The 18,889-nt window shown below is 39.7% G+C and overlaps 1 protein-coding gene across 1 annotated transcript in view; it reads right to left on the bottom strand.

Annotated features, from left to right (window-relative positions):
- Nucleotides 1-5,633: 5,633 nt before the first annotated feature.
- The window catches only part of MND1 (meiotic nuclear divisions 1), a 41,117-nt gene continuing 27,861 nt past the window's right edge, over nt 5,634-18,889 (bottom strand). The window contains exons 6-7 of the mRNA XM_074821418.1: nt 7,590-7,634; nt 5,634-5,885 (exon numbers count right to left, since the gene is read on the bottom strand). Coding sequence (XP_074677519.1) covers nt 5,779-5,885; nt 7,590-7,634 — 152 coding nt within the window. The 3' untranslated portion in view covers nt 5,634-5,778. The remainder of the gene's footprint in view (nt 5,886-7,589; nt 7,635-18,889) is intronic.

The raw sequence follows: 18,889 nt of genomic DNA on the forward strand, positions 1-18,889 counted from the left end.
GGGGGGAGGGAGGCATCTGACTCAATGGCCAATTAATTTTTATGGGAAACTGAAAACAAGGTATAAATATCTGACTTTTATCTTCCTTCTAAAATCCTCCAAAATGCTAGGATCAGGCAAAGGAATTATTTTGCATGGCTAGTAATGGTAATGCAAGAAAACATGATGTGACTGACTTTTTTCCTCCCCTTTTTTCTTAACAGAAAGGGGAAGAGGAAAAAAGAAAAAATATTTTTTACCACTGCAGACTGAAAAGGTGTGAAAAAAAAGGTTTTGCATGTCAACATAAAAATCTGATCTCCAGACTGCCACCAAGGTGCAGCCTGAAGGCAGGTGACACGAACAAAGGTGGCCAGGGAAAGAGGTGGTTCCCTGTAAGACACAGCTTTAGTGTGCAGGCTGTATCTCAGGCCTTTTTCACTTCAAACACAACTTCTTTCTCCACTGGCTTTCTCTAAGAGTCATAATTTTTAACAGCTTTTCCTTCTGAGCTTTAGCAGCAGCACAGTTGAAGTTCATCACCTCACATGAAAAAAGGTGCCCCTCGGACTGGTTATAGGATTTACTTTAGAGCTGGTTGCCAATAGACCAGTAAGGTTTTCTGAAGCAGAAGGATGGACTATTTTTTAAAATGACGTCTTTCATGTGGAAAGGCTCATTTCTCAGAATAACTTGGGTTTTCATCAAACAACTGGAAACAGAAAATTGCCCAGCAGGTTTTGCTTGAAAGCTGTTCTTTATAAATACTTCACCAGGAATTTTTTTCCAAAAGGAAAATTTTTCTGACTAGGTTAGGTGAAATAATGACTAGTTGACCAAATTATCTGTAGTATAAAAACTGTACATTCATTTGTGGGACATTATAAAGCTTCTGAAGTGACCCTGAAAAGTTCAGTGGTGCTTGTGGTGGTATTCACAGACGTTTTTGCCCTCTAGTCTTCTTGCCATGCAACCTTCTGCACAGAGTTTAAAGAGGCAAGTCTGACATATAGATGCTTGCCTTCCTGTATGCCTGTGCACTGGAAGGTGTGTGCACTGACAGGCGTGTCAGCAAGAGGAGGAGTAAGACAGAAAACCATCTGTACTGACTGCAGTGCTGCTCGTTCAGCCTACATAGTTTCTGTAAGCAGCTCTGAAAGGGAAATGACAGTGGAGGGATGGAAGAGAAAGCACAAAAAGGACAAGGAGAAAAGGAAGCTGAAGAGAAAGGCTATCACTGCTGTGAAGGCAGACCCCTTAAGCACAGGAATATTTACACAAGCATTGTATCTAAACGGCAGCTAACAGCAAACGGAAGAATCCAGTCACTTGTGTGACACCAAGGACTAGTCAAAGACTTCAGCTGTTGAAGCCACCAGACGTGCACTTCTGGGGTGTGCTGATTCTCTAGAGCAGGCAAGACATCCAACCGTTGTCTCAGCAAAGTCTTGTGTAAATTTACAGTGCCACAAACCCCCAGACTATGAGCAGCAGAAGTAACGAAGTCTGGCTGCCAAGAGACCAGTTTCCTAGATCCCAGTTCCTTCCCACTGAAATGATGCACGCACACACCATCCCACCTCAGCCCCAGCAATGCTGCCAGACCCTCACATAAACTCCAGCATGAGCAGACACCAAATGCTTTCAGGTCTTTTACAGCCATCTTCAACATTTTTCCTTCCTCCTCCCAGCCCCAGCATGCTCTACCGCTTTTCAGGTCCCTAGACTGGCAGGTGGGAAAGGGAAAAACCTGTATTTATCAGGCAGCCAGCCAAGCAGAACCAATAAATTGTGAGCTCGCACCGCAGCCCCTCAAACTAAATTTGGCTAAAAACCACTGTGAAATTTAAGAACACTGGGAGGGAAAAGGAGAAGAGAAATGACAGAAAACATAATCATACAAACGTCACCTCTACAAGAAACAAGGTAAAGATGAGCACCAGCCAGATCATCTGACTAGTGGAAATAGGCCTGGGTGACAGGAGGACTATGTAAGGAGCTCTTGCATCAAACTGTAGTCACTGTCACAGGCTGGATTTCTTTTCCCATTGTTCTCCCAATAAGTTTCAGTTCCAGCTTTGCCACTCGGTCACAGCATCACTGTGCCATCTGCTTCAGAGCCTGGATTTTCCCTTTTAAAACACGCAGGTTATGACACCCCAAAAAAGTAACGACATTTCAGAGGATGCATTAATGAAAGGTTTAGGAGCTGAATTACGTCAAAACCTAAATCCTTGTGACTGTTAACATTTTAATGTTCTGCAAATACCACAAAAGGAGTTCTACAGTTCATTCTTGGTGTCATACAGAGAATGCAGATGGCTAGTTAAAAGAAAAGCTGAGGAAGTATAGGTTGTTTCAGGACAGATACAGTCAGCAAACTTTCTTTAAACTGGTAAGGTTCCTAAGTAGCCCAGGTACAAATATTTTCTCCTGTGTCTAGGTTTGCTTGACAGTGGCTAATCAACATGAGTCCTGAAGAGTAGGCTTACCCAACACCTCAGCCTAGTACTGTAGTGATAAACTCCTCGTGAGATTATTTTGAAAAGCTGGACCTGATACTGCTCCTGTCAGAGCTGCAGACTGATAAAAACAACTGCCTTTGATTTTCACACTTTGCACTAGTAGCTGCTTTAATTATAAACTTGAATTGTAGTAACGGCCTGACCTCCTGACTTAGCTATAACAGTTGAAAATATTTACCTTACATGGGCAAAAAACCTACAAGGCAGAAGACAAAAAAAAAAAAAAAAAAAAAAAAAGAGGAAGACCTATACATAATATAGCTGTGACATAACCACAAGAGTGACAGCAGAAGTGAGCATTTAAAACCCCCCATTTTCATGTTAGATTCTTCAGAAATATCCTAGATTTTATCTCAGGAAAACTCTGAAGAAACTAATTGGGACACAAGATGGGATTGATTGTTTTCATTTTTGTTATAGGCTAATAGCCAAAAACATCTCAGGAGAAGGAAAATAATTTTAACTGTTAGTGACTTTCAGCAGAAAAGTCTCAGCTTCTCTTAAAAATTAAAGTGAACATGCATCTCAAACCACTTAATCATATATGGTTTCACACTGTGGGATTTAGAAGTTTGCTGCATACGTTTTTAAGAAAAGCTTCCAAAAGTGAGCAGATGCAGCCATCTGAAAGTGTCTTGGAATATTCAAAACATACAAATTGTCTCTTTTTGTCTCAGAAAGGATCTGGATTTGCTTTTCCTGTTGAAAGTCACCTACACTAAAAACAGAGAATCACAAGAAAGGTAGCACAAAATAAATCAGTTCCATTAGAGGAATAAGCATCAGTTTCTGATAATGCGCTGCCTCTTCCCTGCCTCTCATTAGCTGAGAAATTTCTGTTCTGGCTGTTCCAAAATTGTGTCCTTACAGGACGAGACACATTCTCTCGCCAGGCTTGCTAACCAACACCAGAAGTAGAAGACAGTAGCAGAAAAGAGAGTATGACTGCAAGTCTATTTGAATATGTTTATATTCTGTTCTGCACCTGTAAAACAAACTCAAAACTCTACAGAAAATGATACTGCTAGAAATTCCTTGTTCTTGAATTAAGTTTTGTGTCCAAAGCACGAGGGCTGTTTGATGTTTTAGAGGTACTGCTCATGCTGGCTGACTGTAGCATCTCTAAGCAAGTCTACCTCAAGTACAGCTATTTGGTTGCTATTTATTAAATTTAATGGTTTTATTACAGTCCACAATGCTTTTATGCTACAGACAGGAAGCCACAATATTGCAGCTAAACTTACATAGCTGGTCATGTTTATTTCCTTCTTCAATTTGGAAAGTAGCCAAAGCAGTAAAAATGAGTAAGAAACCCTCATCCCCACAGGTACCAGGGGAAGTCTTAGTGCACTAACTGCTACAGGCCATAAATCACCTGAGATTCCTTGATGAGTAGAAGTTCAGCCATGTGAAAGTGATTCTAAGAGGCAAGAACCATTGGTAAGTTCACATGCTCAACGTTCCTTCATATGAATAAGTCTTTGAAGTCATCATCATCTCTTATGTGTGGCAGATATGTGGTCTCAAATGCAGGTGTGCCAAAGAGCTTCTGACACCTGTCAGGTGGTACAGAATAGGTTCACAGAAAAACCAGATATTTAGCAAAAAAAAAGATCAATTAGATGTTCTACAAAGAACAAAAAAAGCTCTTTCTTTATTGTTTCACAGCACAAAATCCAAGAGTAAGAACAACCGCCCAAGCTACGTGTGCATCAGCACTTTGATTTGTCACAATCACTCAGCTTTGGTGCACAGCACTCCAGTCATGGGGCAAAAGCCAGGCCTGGTAAGAAACACTGCATTCACCTCAATACTACTTGCATTAAGCTTTTACCAGTCAACAGCTGGTAAGCTGTTACTCAGTTCGTAACACATTATATGTTAAATATTGGATTTATTAGGAATAAAATCTTTCCAAACACATAAAAGGAAATGTCTCCATTGCAATTGTAAGCACAGTGATGTTTTACTATGTGCCAGGCATCGCATACATTTTCCTTAGGCAACAGATAACTTGCTGTGCTACCTCTACAAGAAGAAAATCTTCCACTTGGTATCTTCCCAATAACTTCGCTGTCTTCGTAGACATGAGATGACAATAGCCAGGGGCACACCTGAAATCCTTGGATTTTAACACACACTGAACTGCTAGGAAATTTTTTAATTGGAAAGGTCACAGGAGACAGACTTCTGAGCATATGTATCTCCAGCTACATGTCACCTTTTCATCGATGCTCTCATCAGAGATTACATAAAAGGCAGACAGACACTTTGCAGTGATACGTACATCTACCTTGCAGCAGGCCTGCCTGCCTCCTAAATGTAAGGCCTATATCCTCCAGAGCTGTAGAGCAGAAATGCTGTCTCGCAATCCATAGCTGTGGGAGGTACAAGACCAGTCTGTACTCTCCTCCTCTCTTTCTGTAGCCACGCACCGATCAGAGCTAGAAACCAGAAGCTGATAGAAAGTGAGGTGCTTGTGAAATTCCACCAAACAACGACACATTCTGAAATTTGTTATTATATTTCGGTTGGCTGCTTTTTTAGCCTGAAATTGAAAAATGTGCATAAACCCCAAAATGCTCAGTTCCAAATAGCAAATTGAATTCAGTCTCTTACATCCCAGATTAGCATCTTGGTTCACTGTGGTGCGAATGGATGGCTGGGTGTTCTTTGCTCCCTCCCCTGTGAAGCAACAATCTCGACCAGAAAAGCTTCTCAGTGTCAAATCCAGTACTTTCACTGGAACAGATTTAGCTCTCATGAACTAGTATTTTCCAACAACCACCTAAATTTTGTCACTAAACTTACAAGCAGTTCTAGCAACACAGTAAAGAACAACTTAAAATCAGACCTCAGCCTTTCTACTCACATCCTTACTGTCTCACTGTTTTCCATTAATGGATTATGCCTCTTTCCGCTCCTAAGTCTTCAACATGTTTAAACATAAATCTCTGGAGCTTCTAACTCTTAGCACTACTCCCAGTTAAGCAAAAGAAGAGTAAAAACCAGCCTCAGGACTTTGTGGTAATTATTTCCTATAACCCCTGTCCACTCTTAGTCTGTCTCACAGATGAAACAGAGATTTACTGTCCAGAGAGTAAAAGGAAAAAAAGAAAATGCAACAAATAATTTTAGAATTTTATTAACTTTAACAAAAACCTGAAAATTAAAGGGTGGTCAGTTGTTAGGAGATGAGTCAGATACACATTTAAATGCCAACTGAGAATATTTAACAAACTATGTACAACTGTCAGCCATCAACTGCTGAACACTAATCAATGTAATCCAAATCCTCTGGGATTCCAAAGCTTTTGTCAATTCTGCTTTCTTCAAATCCAAATTTACGTTTGGCCCAGGACTTTATTGAAAAGATGTTATCTGTAAACAGAATGAGAAACATTCAGTTTTGGATATTTAGGAAAGCATGAATTGTAGTCTTGGCTACAACAAAATCCTTCCATTTGCATTATCTCTGTGTATATGAAAAAGCTACATAGTGGGGAACATCATTATTGATTAGATTTAGAACAGAAAAAGGGAGGCTTTTGTTAATGAGATACTTTTACTCAGTACTAAGTAAAATATGTCTTCTTTCTGGGTGTTACCTTTATCTTTTCTTGCTCTTCTTCTATGAGAAGACTGAAAGCTACAATTACAGTGTAAGCCTGCTATAGAGTGGTAAGTGTGAATATGCATAGTAAGTATTTTATAGGTCCTTTTTCAACTAGACACCTACTGTGTGACTGTCTACAACTGTGAAAATCAGATTCAGATCAACTATAAGGTTCTTTCTAGTCCTGTGTATGTTTGTTCAGATAACGTACATTTTGTTTGAAAGCTAAAAAAAAGATATTCAATTAGCTTTATTTTAGTCAAGCACTTCTCTTTTAGCATCACATTACTATTATTTTAGCATATAAATTCTCTTCAATTTAACATCATTTTTCACTGCAGTATTGATTGAAACTCACTACATCATTCCTAACACCCATAAATTGCAGCATTCCTTAAGACAGGAAGTGTCCTCTGTGTCTTCACACCTTAGAAATATTTTCTTTTCTTTAACCATCAGATATTTGGTTTTAAAACTGTCTCTTCAACAGAAAAATATGCTACAGCATATAACCTACTTGTCTCATTCAGTAGCAAAGTACTTCATAAAAGCTGAGGCATAGTTGTTAACCTCTCTCAAGACTTTGAGAACAACAGCCTGTCATCAACAATAGAAAGCCCTGACAACAGTAGTCCCAGAAGTTGTTTTCAAATACATAACTTTATATCCCCATATGCAGTAAACAACCCAGTGCAAATGAAGGTATAAAATAATAGTCAAAAGACTATGAAAATGATATCCTGCTGCACTTGGCATAACCAATGACAGCGAGCAGTGCATCAGTAGTAGATGAATTCTAAACAAAAAATTACAAATTATATTCTAAATATTAAAAAAAAAGGACATACATATTGCTTGCTCTGCAAAATGGAAATATAAAGCAATATAGCAAAGCTAAGCAACAACAATTGAGTTAAACTTCCATACAAATGTTATCACAGTAACCTTCCTCAGAACTGTGCAGCATTTTTCCTGCATGTCAAAGGTGATGAATTGAGAAATACCTACTTTATATTAGCATCCATTATATGGTAGCAGCAATAAGGTTCCACAAAACATTCTACTCTTCAGAAACAGAGGAAAATTCAGAAAAGAAGAATTAAACTTTCTGAATACCTGGATAGCACTATTTCCAGTCTCTTTCTATTAATGTTTTCCTGATCTTAAGAGGTTTTAACTCAACCAAGAAAACAAGGTGCAGGTTTTAACACGGTATGCAAAATAGCACCAGAAGAACAACAACTCTGTTGTGTGATGTGAAGTACGTTCAGTAACTAAACTGAGAAAATGGATTCTTTTTTTTTGAATCATGATAATTTTTAATTAAAATATATTTCTGCATGCTTTTATAAGTGAGAGCTATCCTGCATCAAGTCCTAAGCATATCTAAAATTCTTAACAATGAGTAGGTCTTTTACTGAAATTGCTTTAGTCTGAAGCTGTGTTAAGCAATATAAATGCATACACACCAGTCCATCTATTGGCTGCCTCCTTGGCTACTTTGTTTGTTTGGCCTGAAATAAAGAAGAAAACAACAAAAAAAGCATACATCACAGTAAAATCATACCATAGTTTCAAGGCAGAGGGATGAAATTTTTACTGATGGCATTTTTAGGGAACCACAAAGTATAAGGAAGTCATTCTACTGCTTCCAAACCCTTCTTCTGTTTTATGCTTTTAAGGTTCCAGCAAGCACAAAGCTGAGTTAAAGAAAAACAGGAGCAAAGGAACATAAAAGATACCAGAGGAACAATTGTTTTTGAAGTGTATTTAAAAATAAAATAATCCTAGTCTTAGGTTTGCCTGGAGGCTTAATTGTATGCACCAAGTTTGGAACTAGATACATGGCCTGAAGATACTAGAGGCATCAGAGATGGAAAATATTTTATAATCCTCTCTATGAGACATAAGTAATCCATCACATAGGTATGCATGACTCCATATAGATAAGGAAAATGATAAGGGTAGCAGTCTATCACATTGATCCAAAAGTTTATCATATAGCTCTAGAAGGTCTCCCAGACTTTGAGAATCCCTTCAATGAAATGAAGACAAAATAATGTTCCTGGTTTTTAAACTTGGCTTTCCTCCCCTACCACCGCTCCAGATCTAAATACATAATAGCAAATTACCATTACTACAAATAGCTTTTATATAGTTTCCATGAGGCAAAACAGTATCAAGAAAAATTTCTCTTAGATCACCTTGCTCCCATTAAAATAAGTACTGAATCAAATCAAGCAGGTTTGTAACGTGGGAATTTATCAGAATCATTATGGTTCTCACGCCTACACATAACTTAGTTAGTCTTGTTAGTACTTGCATGATAACACTCATTTGAATGGTCAGCATGAAATTTGTCTCCAGGGATACTGAAAAGTGCATATACAATCGGGTATCCATTGTTATAAATATTATACTTCAGGCAAAATTAAATTCTGTTGAAAAATCATCTGCTAGCACATAGGAAGGTAAGCACTCATTATTCTACCCTTAATACTTCAGTAACTGATGTGAAGAATGTTTAAACTAGAGTAAAATACCACTTCAAAATCAGTGTAGTTTCTAAAAATGGCCTACAATTAGAAAGTTTGGGTACAGCATGAAGCAAAAAAGAAAGATGGACACAAAAAGGGAGTGGGTGAGAAGATGGCATTTTTTCTTGCTTGCATGCATCAGAAATTCAAGTTATTCCTATGTTGAGAGAGCTATTCCTTATTTCCTTTCCTGACTGCTTGTTGCCACCCATTGTTCAGTTCCATGACTGGCAGCGCTGACAACATACTGTCAGCCAATGGCATGTTGAACAGTACTTTACCTAACGCCACTTAAAGCAAGTCTGCAGAGTAAGGGCTTTCACTGGTCAAGATTTTAAATGTGTTAGCTACAATACTTCCCTCAGCATTTTTCTGAAACTCTAGGGTGGAAAGCTGTATTTGACTCCAAGTAATGGTGTTTGAAATTAAGAGGGGAAAGTAAGATAGCACTAAACTCCATGGATCCAGAGCTGCAAGGTGACAGCATCCCGATGGTGGGTGAGCCAGCCTAGTCCACAGCACCTGCCAGCTCTCAGCAGAAACCTCTGCTTTTCTGGAATCAGCTAACCAGATAAGCCCTGCACTTCTGCATCACAGCAGCTCGAAGTTCCTGCAGCTTTCAGCACACAGCCCTGTCCTTAAAGCCTAGTGACCACCTGGTACAGTGCATTAAAAAAACCCACAACAGTGGCAGCGTGGTGCATTGTCATCCTTCAAACATTGCTTATGCATGTTAAAATATACCTATGTGATCATGTGTTTTTAAAATGTGACTTCTTACCTCTGTCAAAGAAAAGGCTGATACAGATACAGGTTGGGCAACAGGGTGGTTCAAATGGCAGTGGCTGCCTATAACCGAGTGTGGCTAGAAATGAAATCATGGTAGCAAAAGCAGGAAGCTATAATGGGGAAATCCGACAGTGGGCAGCGTCTTCAATGACTTAAATAGCAGAGAAATAACAAAAAAAAACCCAAACAAAAGAAACTCCCGATAGTAAAAGTTATACAAATAGAATGAAGAAGTATTTTAACCATGTCATTCTTTCCATGCACCACCTGGGACTGATCAGACTGGCAGCAAAGTGTCACTGTAGAAGTGTGGAAGGATCACAAGTGGAGGCAGAACTTCTGATGGGGAAGGTGACATTCAAACAATCTGGCTGAATATCAAAGAAGACGCTGCCTCAGTCCTTCAGAGACTGGGAACGCACAACCCCACATTACTCTCCTGCTGGAGGGCTCAGAGTTGGGGAAAACAAGAGCCACTTGTAAAGCCTCAGGCATGCGACATCTCCAGGAAATGCATTTGCAAAAGGCTGGGGCAAGCGTTTGCTGCTTGTGATTTCCCATTTACACTGGCTAGCCCACACGCCCATATACATGATAGCACCATAAGGATGCAAGTATGGATTTATTCTGCCATGTTGAAAGTTGCTTAGACCATTAGTCATGTTGATTGCATCAACAGCAGTGCCGGCTGGCTGGGCAAGCTGCTGCAAGACAGTCACGTGTTCCTCATGTCCAGCCTGAGCAAGCTCATGCAAACAAGACAGCTTGCACTGTCTCTTGTCATCAAGTGAGACTTGTCACTACCACTGCTGCAGGATGGCACTGCAGTCTGCTTAACTACCAATTCCTTCATTTAAATTTTCCCCTCACATTTCTTTTTTCAATTGGGGGGGGGGGAACAACCACACCTCATCCATCTCCAGAAACTACCATGTCATCATCTCAGCTGTTGCCCAAAGCTACAGGCTGAGCACTTAGCTATCTGAAGGCAAGATTTAAGTCCCTTGGGATGAGGGTCAACTCTTGCCTATGATTCCACTGCAGGATCTTGTCTGTCTGCTGTATCCAACACCATGCCTGAAAAAGGAAGGAGAGACAGGTATTGGTAGTTACGGACCTGGATCACCTGAGGACACCAGCTACATCTACATCATTGCCAGCATCTTCCAGAGGCCCCTGACTCCATCACAAGAACTGACAGAAATGAAGGAATCTGCACCTTGACTGCCTCTAGAAACCTTTTATAGTTGCTTGTTGAGACTTTCAATGGTTGCATCATCTGTATGTATATGTGCATGGAGGGCGGGAGAAAGGAGGAGTAGTAAAACAGACATCCCCCAGACACCTACTTTACGTACTGATGTAACTCAAAGTCATGATACTTCTGATTGCTTATCCTCTAGCTCCACAGGATCACACAGCCATTGGCCTCCTGGTTTTTAGACTGCACTGAAAAAGAAAGTTTAAGATCTAAAGAAGACATTAGCCTGGGAACTTAACGATTTATACACCAGAGGAGAATCAGGACACAGACTGTGTGAACTGTAAAAAGGAGAAACTCAGAGACAGTGCTGAGGGCAACTGCTAACTACCAAAACCACCACAACCAGTGGGTCCCAAGCTCGACTGGAGTCCTGCTGATCCTCCTGCTGACCAGAGCTGCTCTATCAGAACTTGATTTTTGGCAACTACTAAATAGTGCTCCAGTACAAAAGCTGTGCAAGACAATGAAAGGGCCAAATGAGCAGAAGATATGAGCAATACAGGAGGCAACATATGTTCCAGATGTTCTCATTACCACTATTAGGCCCTAGTTATGCTCTAGTTGGTATCTATACATCTGCACATAGGCTGACAATATATGTAATTGCTGTCTGGAAGCAATAGAATAATCTATTTGTTCTGGACATTACATATTTATTTCTCCAATTTGTATGACAATGTATCAATAGACTTTCCTGCTCTCATGCCCGCAGGATACAAGACATTTACCTGGCTGAGGCACACATCTGTATCCTCTGATGACCAATTTCAGGCACACTTGGCATCTTCTAAGCAGGAAAACAGAAGTTTGCTTTTTGTCTCATGAACTGAACAAAAGCAACCACTGTGTGTACAGCAACGCAAGGCCCAGGAGCAGCATGGCTTGCAACACTAATCTGTTATGTTAGCAAAACAGACCTGAAAATACACCCTAAACAGCTAAGGTTCAAAGAGTTAGTTTTGACCAGTCCTCATGAAAGTCTCTTCTCTCAACCCCAGGTATCTCTGGAGAACTGCAGGGAACTCAAAAAGCCCAGATTCTGGGAACTGAACCATTGTCTTAAGATCTGTGATTGTCCTTATCACAGGGACAATCCCCTGTATCCGTTTAAAGGAAAGCAAAAGTAGGGAAAGGAAAGTCCAGCAGCAGTGAATGACTAAAAAGAAAGTGAGGGAGGGCTGGAAACATGTTTTATGCAGGCGAGTGACATTCTACCAGCAACCTGCAGGGATTCAGTAGGAGACCACGAGACAGAGCCGACAAAAGGCCACATGGACAGCTGTAGGAGGTGCAGTAAGAAGCCTCCTAAAGCAAATGGACAGCACCTGGTCAGGAGTGAAGGCCAGCAGCACAAAACATTAACACATCAATGTTTCTGAACAAATCTGAACTGGCAATATATATTGGCTCAATTCTTAGCACAGTAAGGCCACATTGGTTTTGATCTGACTCGGGAAGCCCTACAGTCATTCTCAGAATATTGCAGAACTACAGGCTCCTCTTTCCTCTATTCTTTCCCCCTTCCCCCAGATTCACTTACTTTTTTGTGAAAGGTGGGGTGATGGTAATTAAAGGTCCTATTTGCATTCCAAAGTGGAATGGCCAAAAACTGCTGCAGCCTCAAATATTTCCACAGGAGGGGAGACCACTACATGCTTCATCAACATAACATATATACTCCAGGAGACTAAGTTAGTCTTTCTACCAGACTTCAGACACTTCCACAGGTGAAAACAAATTGCAATAGCAACAACCACCAGCATCTCCTTACAAACATTTTCCAAACCTACTTTCAGGTTCTTTCTAAAGGCTTTTTAAACTTCTGCATGTATCATTAAAGGAATACTGAGGAAGCAGTTACTGAATAGTATTGAAAATCAGACTGTAAAGGTAACATATTTCAGCTCCAGTAACTTGGAAATGAAGAAAGAGCTGTAGCTCTCTTTCCTTTCCTAACTTCTACTCTGGCATTTTGAGGATAACTTTAAGGATTATTGTAAGTAATGTTTTCATGTGTAAACAAAATTTTCAAGTCCAGGAACCTCTATTTCTACAGAATAACAAAAACAAAACTAGCATTGTTTGGTGCAAGTTTTGACCTACCACAACTAATGCCACAAGTAAATTGTATGGATTTCCTCACTTAAAAGGCGCATGACTGCAGAGGGAACTAGCACCTTTTCGAGGAGTCACCCATCAACCTGTGGGATTGTTAGCAGATACATGCAAAATAGAACTGCAGTCTTCAGCATGTGGGCGAGGGAGTAATTTTACAGTGTGAATCGCAGTTGTTCTGCATGAAATGCAGAAAACAGCTGCAACTGTTGTCAGGGGCCAGTGAGGATTATTAGCCCAAAGATTCCCAATCTCTCTCATGAAACTGGTCAGGGTAAATTAATTGCATTAGGTGGATTTGAACTCCAATAATAATTCTGCATCCACTTAGACTGAATTTAGATGTCAAAAATGCAACTACCGTAAGAAGAGTATGTGAACTTGAATCTCCGGTGACTCTGATTATTGACTGCCTTCTGAGAGTTATCCATTCTCCTGCTCATAGGCTGCCCTCACTTTCCAGAAACATTGTTTACCTTGCTATCATCACACTGTGACAGATCTGTGTTTCCCTACCTGTCTTGGAGAAGCATCATTATAACACCATTGATGCACAGCTTCCAAAATCTTTCCCATTAATGAAAACATCTCATGCAAATAAAGAGCCTGTCTCTAAATGCCAGGGTATAAGGTGAACATAGAAATTATACACCTGTCATCCACAAAGAGTAATTGCCTAGTAAGTCCTACTGACATGTCCATCCACAAACTGACACCAGACTCCAATCAAGAGACTGTAGCTTGACGCTGGAGACTATTCATGGCAATGATGGGATCAAGTGGCTTCTTTAAAGTGCGTATTCGAGTATTCTTGAGACTAAGTAGTCTACAACACTGTCAACAGGATAACTCACAACACAGCAAGAACAGCTTTAAAAGAATGTTTTGTAACCAAGTATTAGGCAGTGATACCTCCACTCTGTATGCAATCTTTACCTTCCCCCATGCTTCCCAAAGAGATGTTTCCTCTTATAAGCAGAATAAAGAGCTCTTGTGTAGAAGAGTGATAGTACATCACAATTCTGTCAACTCCTTTGAATCCAAAATAACACGTCATTCTTCCCCCATACTCCAGTATCCCACATAACACTTATCCCCATGATATTAATCAACAGGTCACAATGCTTCAGAATTCATGACTAAATTCAAGTCAATCCATAAATATGATTTCTTATTTAAATGACACCACAAATTCAATAGAACTATTTATACTGACATATTACTAAATAATAAAAAGGGGTATCTCTTTTTACATTTAGGCTCTGAATAAAGTTTCAGAACTACAAGAAAAAGCATTGACAATTATGAATCCTACCTACTGATCTACAACTATTTTGAAAAGCATAGGACATAAGCCATTTGTGGTAGAAAAATAATCAGGAAATTTGATATACGAATGAATTAAATTAGCATTTCTACTGCAACAGCTCTGTGTGTGTGTGCATATATATATGCTTGAAAATAAACCTGAGCAAATATGTAACATGGTGCCAGTCTTGTCTATATGGTGAGACACAGTATTGCATAGTAAAGCTGCTAATAAGCTGATCCACTTCTCTGGGAATACGCTTTTAAAGGGTCTGCGATCTTTGTTAGCATGTTTGAAAAAAGTGTCAAGTCTCATCAGCAAAAGCTCCCTCTGTCCCATACGAAAAGGTCACACTGTCAAATTTCATCAGGATGTACATAGTGTCTATTTGAAAAATGTCCAACAGAATTTGTCAGAATTGCTACCAAGAGAGTCCTCTCTGCAAAATACATGCTCTTGCACTTACGTTTACTATATTCACATACCCACACAAAAAGACCATTTATCTTTCAAATATCTTAGTTGCATAACTAAAATACATCTATTCTTATCCAGAGGGAAGCAACGCACTTACAAAAGGGAAACAAGCACACCAACTTTCTGATTCAGAGCTCCCTAACAACACTTTGTTTTTCTTTCCGTGGACAACTCCTCCCTCCCCACTTCATTTACTAATAAACTCCATACCCTGAGCACAGCTAAAGGAACTTGCAAACTTCTGTGCTGCTGAACTGCATTTCGCAAGAAGATCCATCCCAGAGAACTATGGTTTTTGTCCAGTTCAGGATGTTACTCTGCTGCACGCCTCACATGTCACAGAAGTTGCAGAGAGGAGTCTGGAAGGCATCGCAGGAGGTCCTCTGATCTCTGTACCTATGACTCAGTGCATGTCCAACCTTACCTATGCCCTTTCTGAGCTTGTTTTTATGGTTTCCAGTGCTAGAGCCTTTACAACCTTCCCAGGCAATCTAGTTCTGTGTTTGATTATTGCTACCATTAGAATAGTTTTTCATCTAACTTTTTTCTCCCCTGTAATTTAAGGCTATTATTTATTGCTGAGTTCTCCATGAACCTGAGCAACAGTCTATTCCTTTCCTTTTTTGAAGGAGATACGAGGAACAATCTTCTTTTGAGCCCTATTTTTGTAAATTTTTTTCTCCTAGAATGTAGTTGGTCAATGTCTGGTCTTTTCACTCTACTCTGAATTCTCCCTAGTTATATACATCTTGAGTGGGATATCAAACACTGACTGTTACAACTAAAGCCTCACTAATGCCAACTTGAGTAGAAAGATTATTTCATACATCTCATTGCTGCTTATACTTCTGTTTCTATATCTTAGTATGGTGATTTTGTTTTTCACAACAAGAATGTCTTATATTCAACCTGTAAGCTACTATAACCCTGACATCGTTTTCAATCTCCCCCCTTAACCAACTGATCCAGATCATTTGTGTAACACAATACCCTTGAATGTGTATATGTCCTTGCACTTGCCACTACTGAATCTTATTCGTTGTTTTTTAGATTCTTTGCGATTTGTCGTGCTCATTTTGAAATCTCACCTCATCCTTTTTCCATGAAGTCTCTCCTAGTTTTGTCATCTGAAAATGTAACAAAAGCATATCTTCGACACTATTATCCAGCTCACTAACATAAATACTGAGCAGATGCACAGACACGACAGACCCTATTATAGAGCCTCATCGATTCTATGTCACTTCCTAATACTAAATTACTGGTGAATACATCTTGACTACAATGATAAAGTAGTCTGAGATTCACACTACTGCAGTTTCATCAGGATCATATTTCCCTACTTTCCTTGCCACAGTATCACGCAAAACTGAGTCACAACACCAAAGACAAACTTCTCCCAATCTACAAAGGTCTCTTACAGTGGCAAAGACAAAATCTGTATGTTCTTCTAGGTATTTCCAAACTGGTTCTCCGTTACAGATTTTTTTCTGATATCCTGCTCTTTTCAGTGAAACTAGCTCATAAGATGTTAAAGCAAGGAGGGGAGAAAAACCATTGGAAATACTCTCAAATACACCACCAGTGCCAAGATTAGTCTTGCACTCATACAACCTGCCCTGCAAAATGTCTGCAGTTAAATAGCACAGAACAAGGTATCTATATTAGGAATATACACTGATAATATACAGTCCTAACTTACCATCCCATAACATATGGGAGATTTCCTAACATAAGAGATTAGAAACACATTTTTTTAAACAAGGCCAGGGAAGACTACACTTGACAGTCCTGCAACTTAGCACTGAAGACAACAAAGTGAACATCCACAATACCTTTCCTGACCTCATTTTACATATGGAAGTCATGAAATGATATAAACCAGTATTTTTTTTTTAAAATTCCTTTGAACGTCACCGTAACTTTACCAAAATATTCTGAATCAAAACAGTCTGAATGAATGGTACCATACACAACTAACCTAGCAGGTCTAACACAGGGAGCAAGGAGCAAAATAATCACTCCACAAAAGCCTTTTTGTTTTATATATAAATGATCTATAGATTACTTCCATTTGATGATCTCTTCAGGGCTTTAAAACACGGCCAAATGGATTGCTACCTATTCATTTCTAAATCAAGGAGTACCATAAATGTAGTCACAAGTAGCCATTTTCCACATCACAAATTTTATCAAGTGTCTACCATTCCTAAGCAGCTCAACAGCTTTTGCCATAAAGATTTACTGGCTCAGACAATAAAATTATTCCCACATATTTCACCAGTCTGCCTCACACCCTACATATTTTTTCTGCCATTCCATATAAACAAATAAGAAACAAAATAAACAGAAAGAACAAAAATAAGCCTTGTGAGTGTTCTCATTTAATTTCAAGAAAAGGTAACTTGCCAGAGTAGCCAGTTTATTTAGGCAGTGTTACATATGTTAGCTAAAGATTTGATCTTCCAACTGCCTCTTTTCTGAGTATCCCAAAAGTAAAATCCTACAACCCCACTGACAAAATCTTTTTTCTTTTTTGCTTAACCAGTTAAAATGCAGCTACATTTTAAAGCAAGTTGTCCTAAGTTGACACTCTCCAAGAAGAGTAGTCTTACTAGAATGTGTCTGAGATATAAAAACGTAAGTATGCATGTGGCTAAAGATTTAGGACAGTTTTTCACTGCAGAGTAACCTCTTAGCTGGAGTCCAAACTTTAGGCCAAACACAGAGACAGAGAAATTGTCTGAAACACAGAGAATTAGGGCGTTTTCCTGAAAACCAAATGACCCTTCTGAACTTCAGCTTCCCAGCTTCAGTCAAAAGCCCCACATTTCACTTCAAGCTTTGTGCCTTAGGAATATATCTGCAGCTGCACCTTAAGCTGCACCAGTCTGTCCTGGTGGTCCTTTACTCATTATTCTTCATGGCTGTTATATTCGCCTTTCTTTCCAAGTGCTAGAAGCTGCTCACCCATTTACCTACCCCTGTTACTCTCTCATTCAATTCTTTCCAAATCCATTTTCTACACAGTTCAACTCATTGCATACTTCAGGAAGATACCCTTTGAAAAATCTGTCACCTGATGTGCTCCTAGTTGGTCAGAGGATCCCTGGTTGCTCTTCAGGGCAACGACCACAGACGGACAATTCTGGGAGATGCGTGACAAATTACCCCATGTATGAAAGCCTTCTGAAGAAGGCAGTGAAAGACCTAATTAGACAAACTGTTTGGTGGAGAGAGATTGATTTCAAAGACCTCGGGAGAGTCTACCACAAGACGATCAGTTCCTAACTCGAGCTGACAACTTGCTGTTATCACTGGTGAACTACAGTACAGGAATGAAAGGCCAAGGTGAGAACTCCTTAACCTACTATTGTCAGGGAAGGTCCTTAAACCACCACATTATGGCCTCTGGTAATCAGAGCTAGATTCTGCTCTGCAAGTGTTGGCTCCATCAAAGGACCAGCATTTTCAATAACTGACCTGCAAACAAGCCTCCCTTGATTTTCAAGATAAAAAGAAAATTGGAAGGGATGAAAATCAAGGAGCAGAAAGACTGCTTAAATTTGCAATTCCTTCTTATTTGCCATAATCACCAAAGGAGCTTGGAGTGTTAGTGATCAAGTATACATTTGTAATTCCACTCATTAGCACCCTGTTAAAATTTATGTTTACTGTTACTATGTGTAACTATGATTACATACATTTATAATTTTTAGAAAGAATTAGGAATAAAGTTATGCTTAGTTTTGGTAAAGCATTTTGCTTTGTCTTTCAATGTATCTTTTGAAGGTAATTAAATTTGCCAACCTTTCAACTGAATGACAAGCCATTCAAAGAACAGTATAGGGAGCAGGGGAAGCATTAAAAAAAAAATCTTAGCTTGATGTAATTAGCCGACTAAATGTGTTCTTTCATTACTGGTGGACATCTGGTTGCACTCAAAGAGTTGTGGTTAATGGTTTGATGTCCAAGTGTAGAGCAGTGACGAGTGGTGTTCCTCAGGGGTCGGTGTTGGGACCAGCACTGTTTAACATCTTTGTTGGGGACATGGACAGTGGGATCGAGTGCACCCTCAGCAAGTTTGCCAACAACACCAAGCTGTGCAGTGCAGTCAACATGCTGGAAGGAGGGATGTGCCATCCAGAGGGACCTGGACAGCTGAAGAGGTGGGGCCGTGCAAACCTCATGAAGTTCACAAGGCCAAGTGCAAGGTCCTGCACATGAGTTGAGGCAATCCCAAGCACAAATACAGGCTGGGCAATGAGTGGATTGAGA

The sequence above is a fragment of the Strix aluco genome, chromosome 4 (genome assembly GCF_031877795.1).
Source record: "Strix aluco isolate bStrAlu1 chromosome 4, bStrAlu1.hap1, whole genome shotgun sequence".
Taxonomy (NCBI): domain Eukaryota; kingdom Metazoa; phylum Chordata; class Aves; order Strigiformes; family Strigidae; genus Strix; species Strix aluco.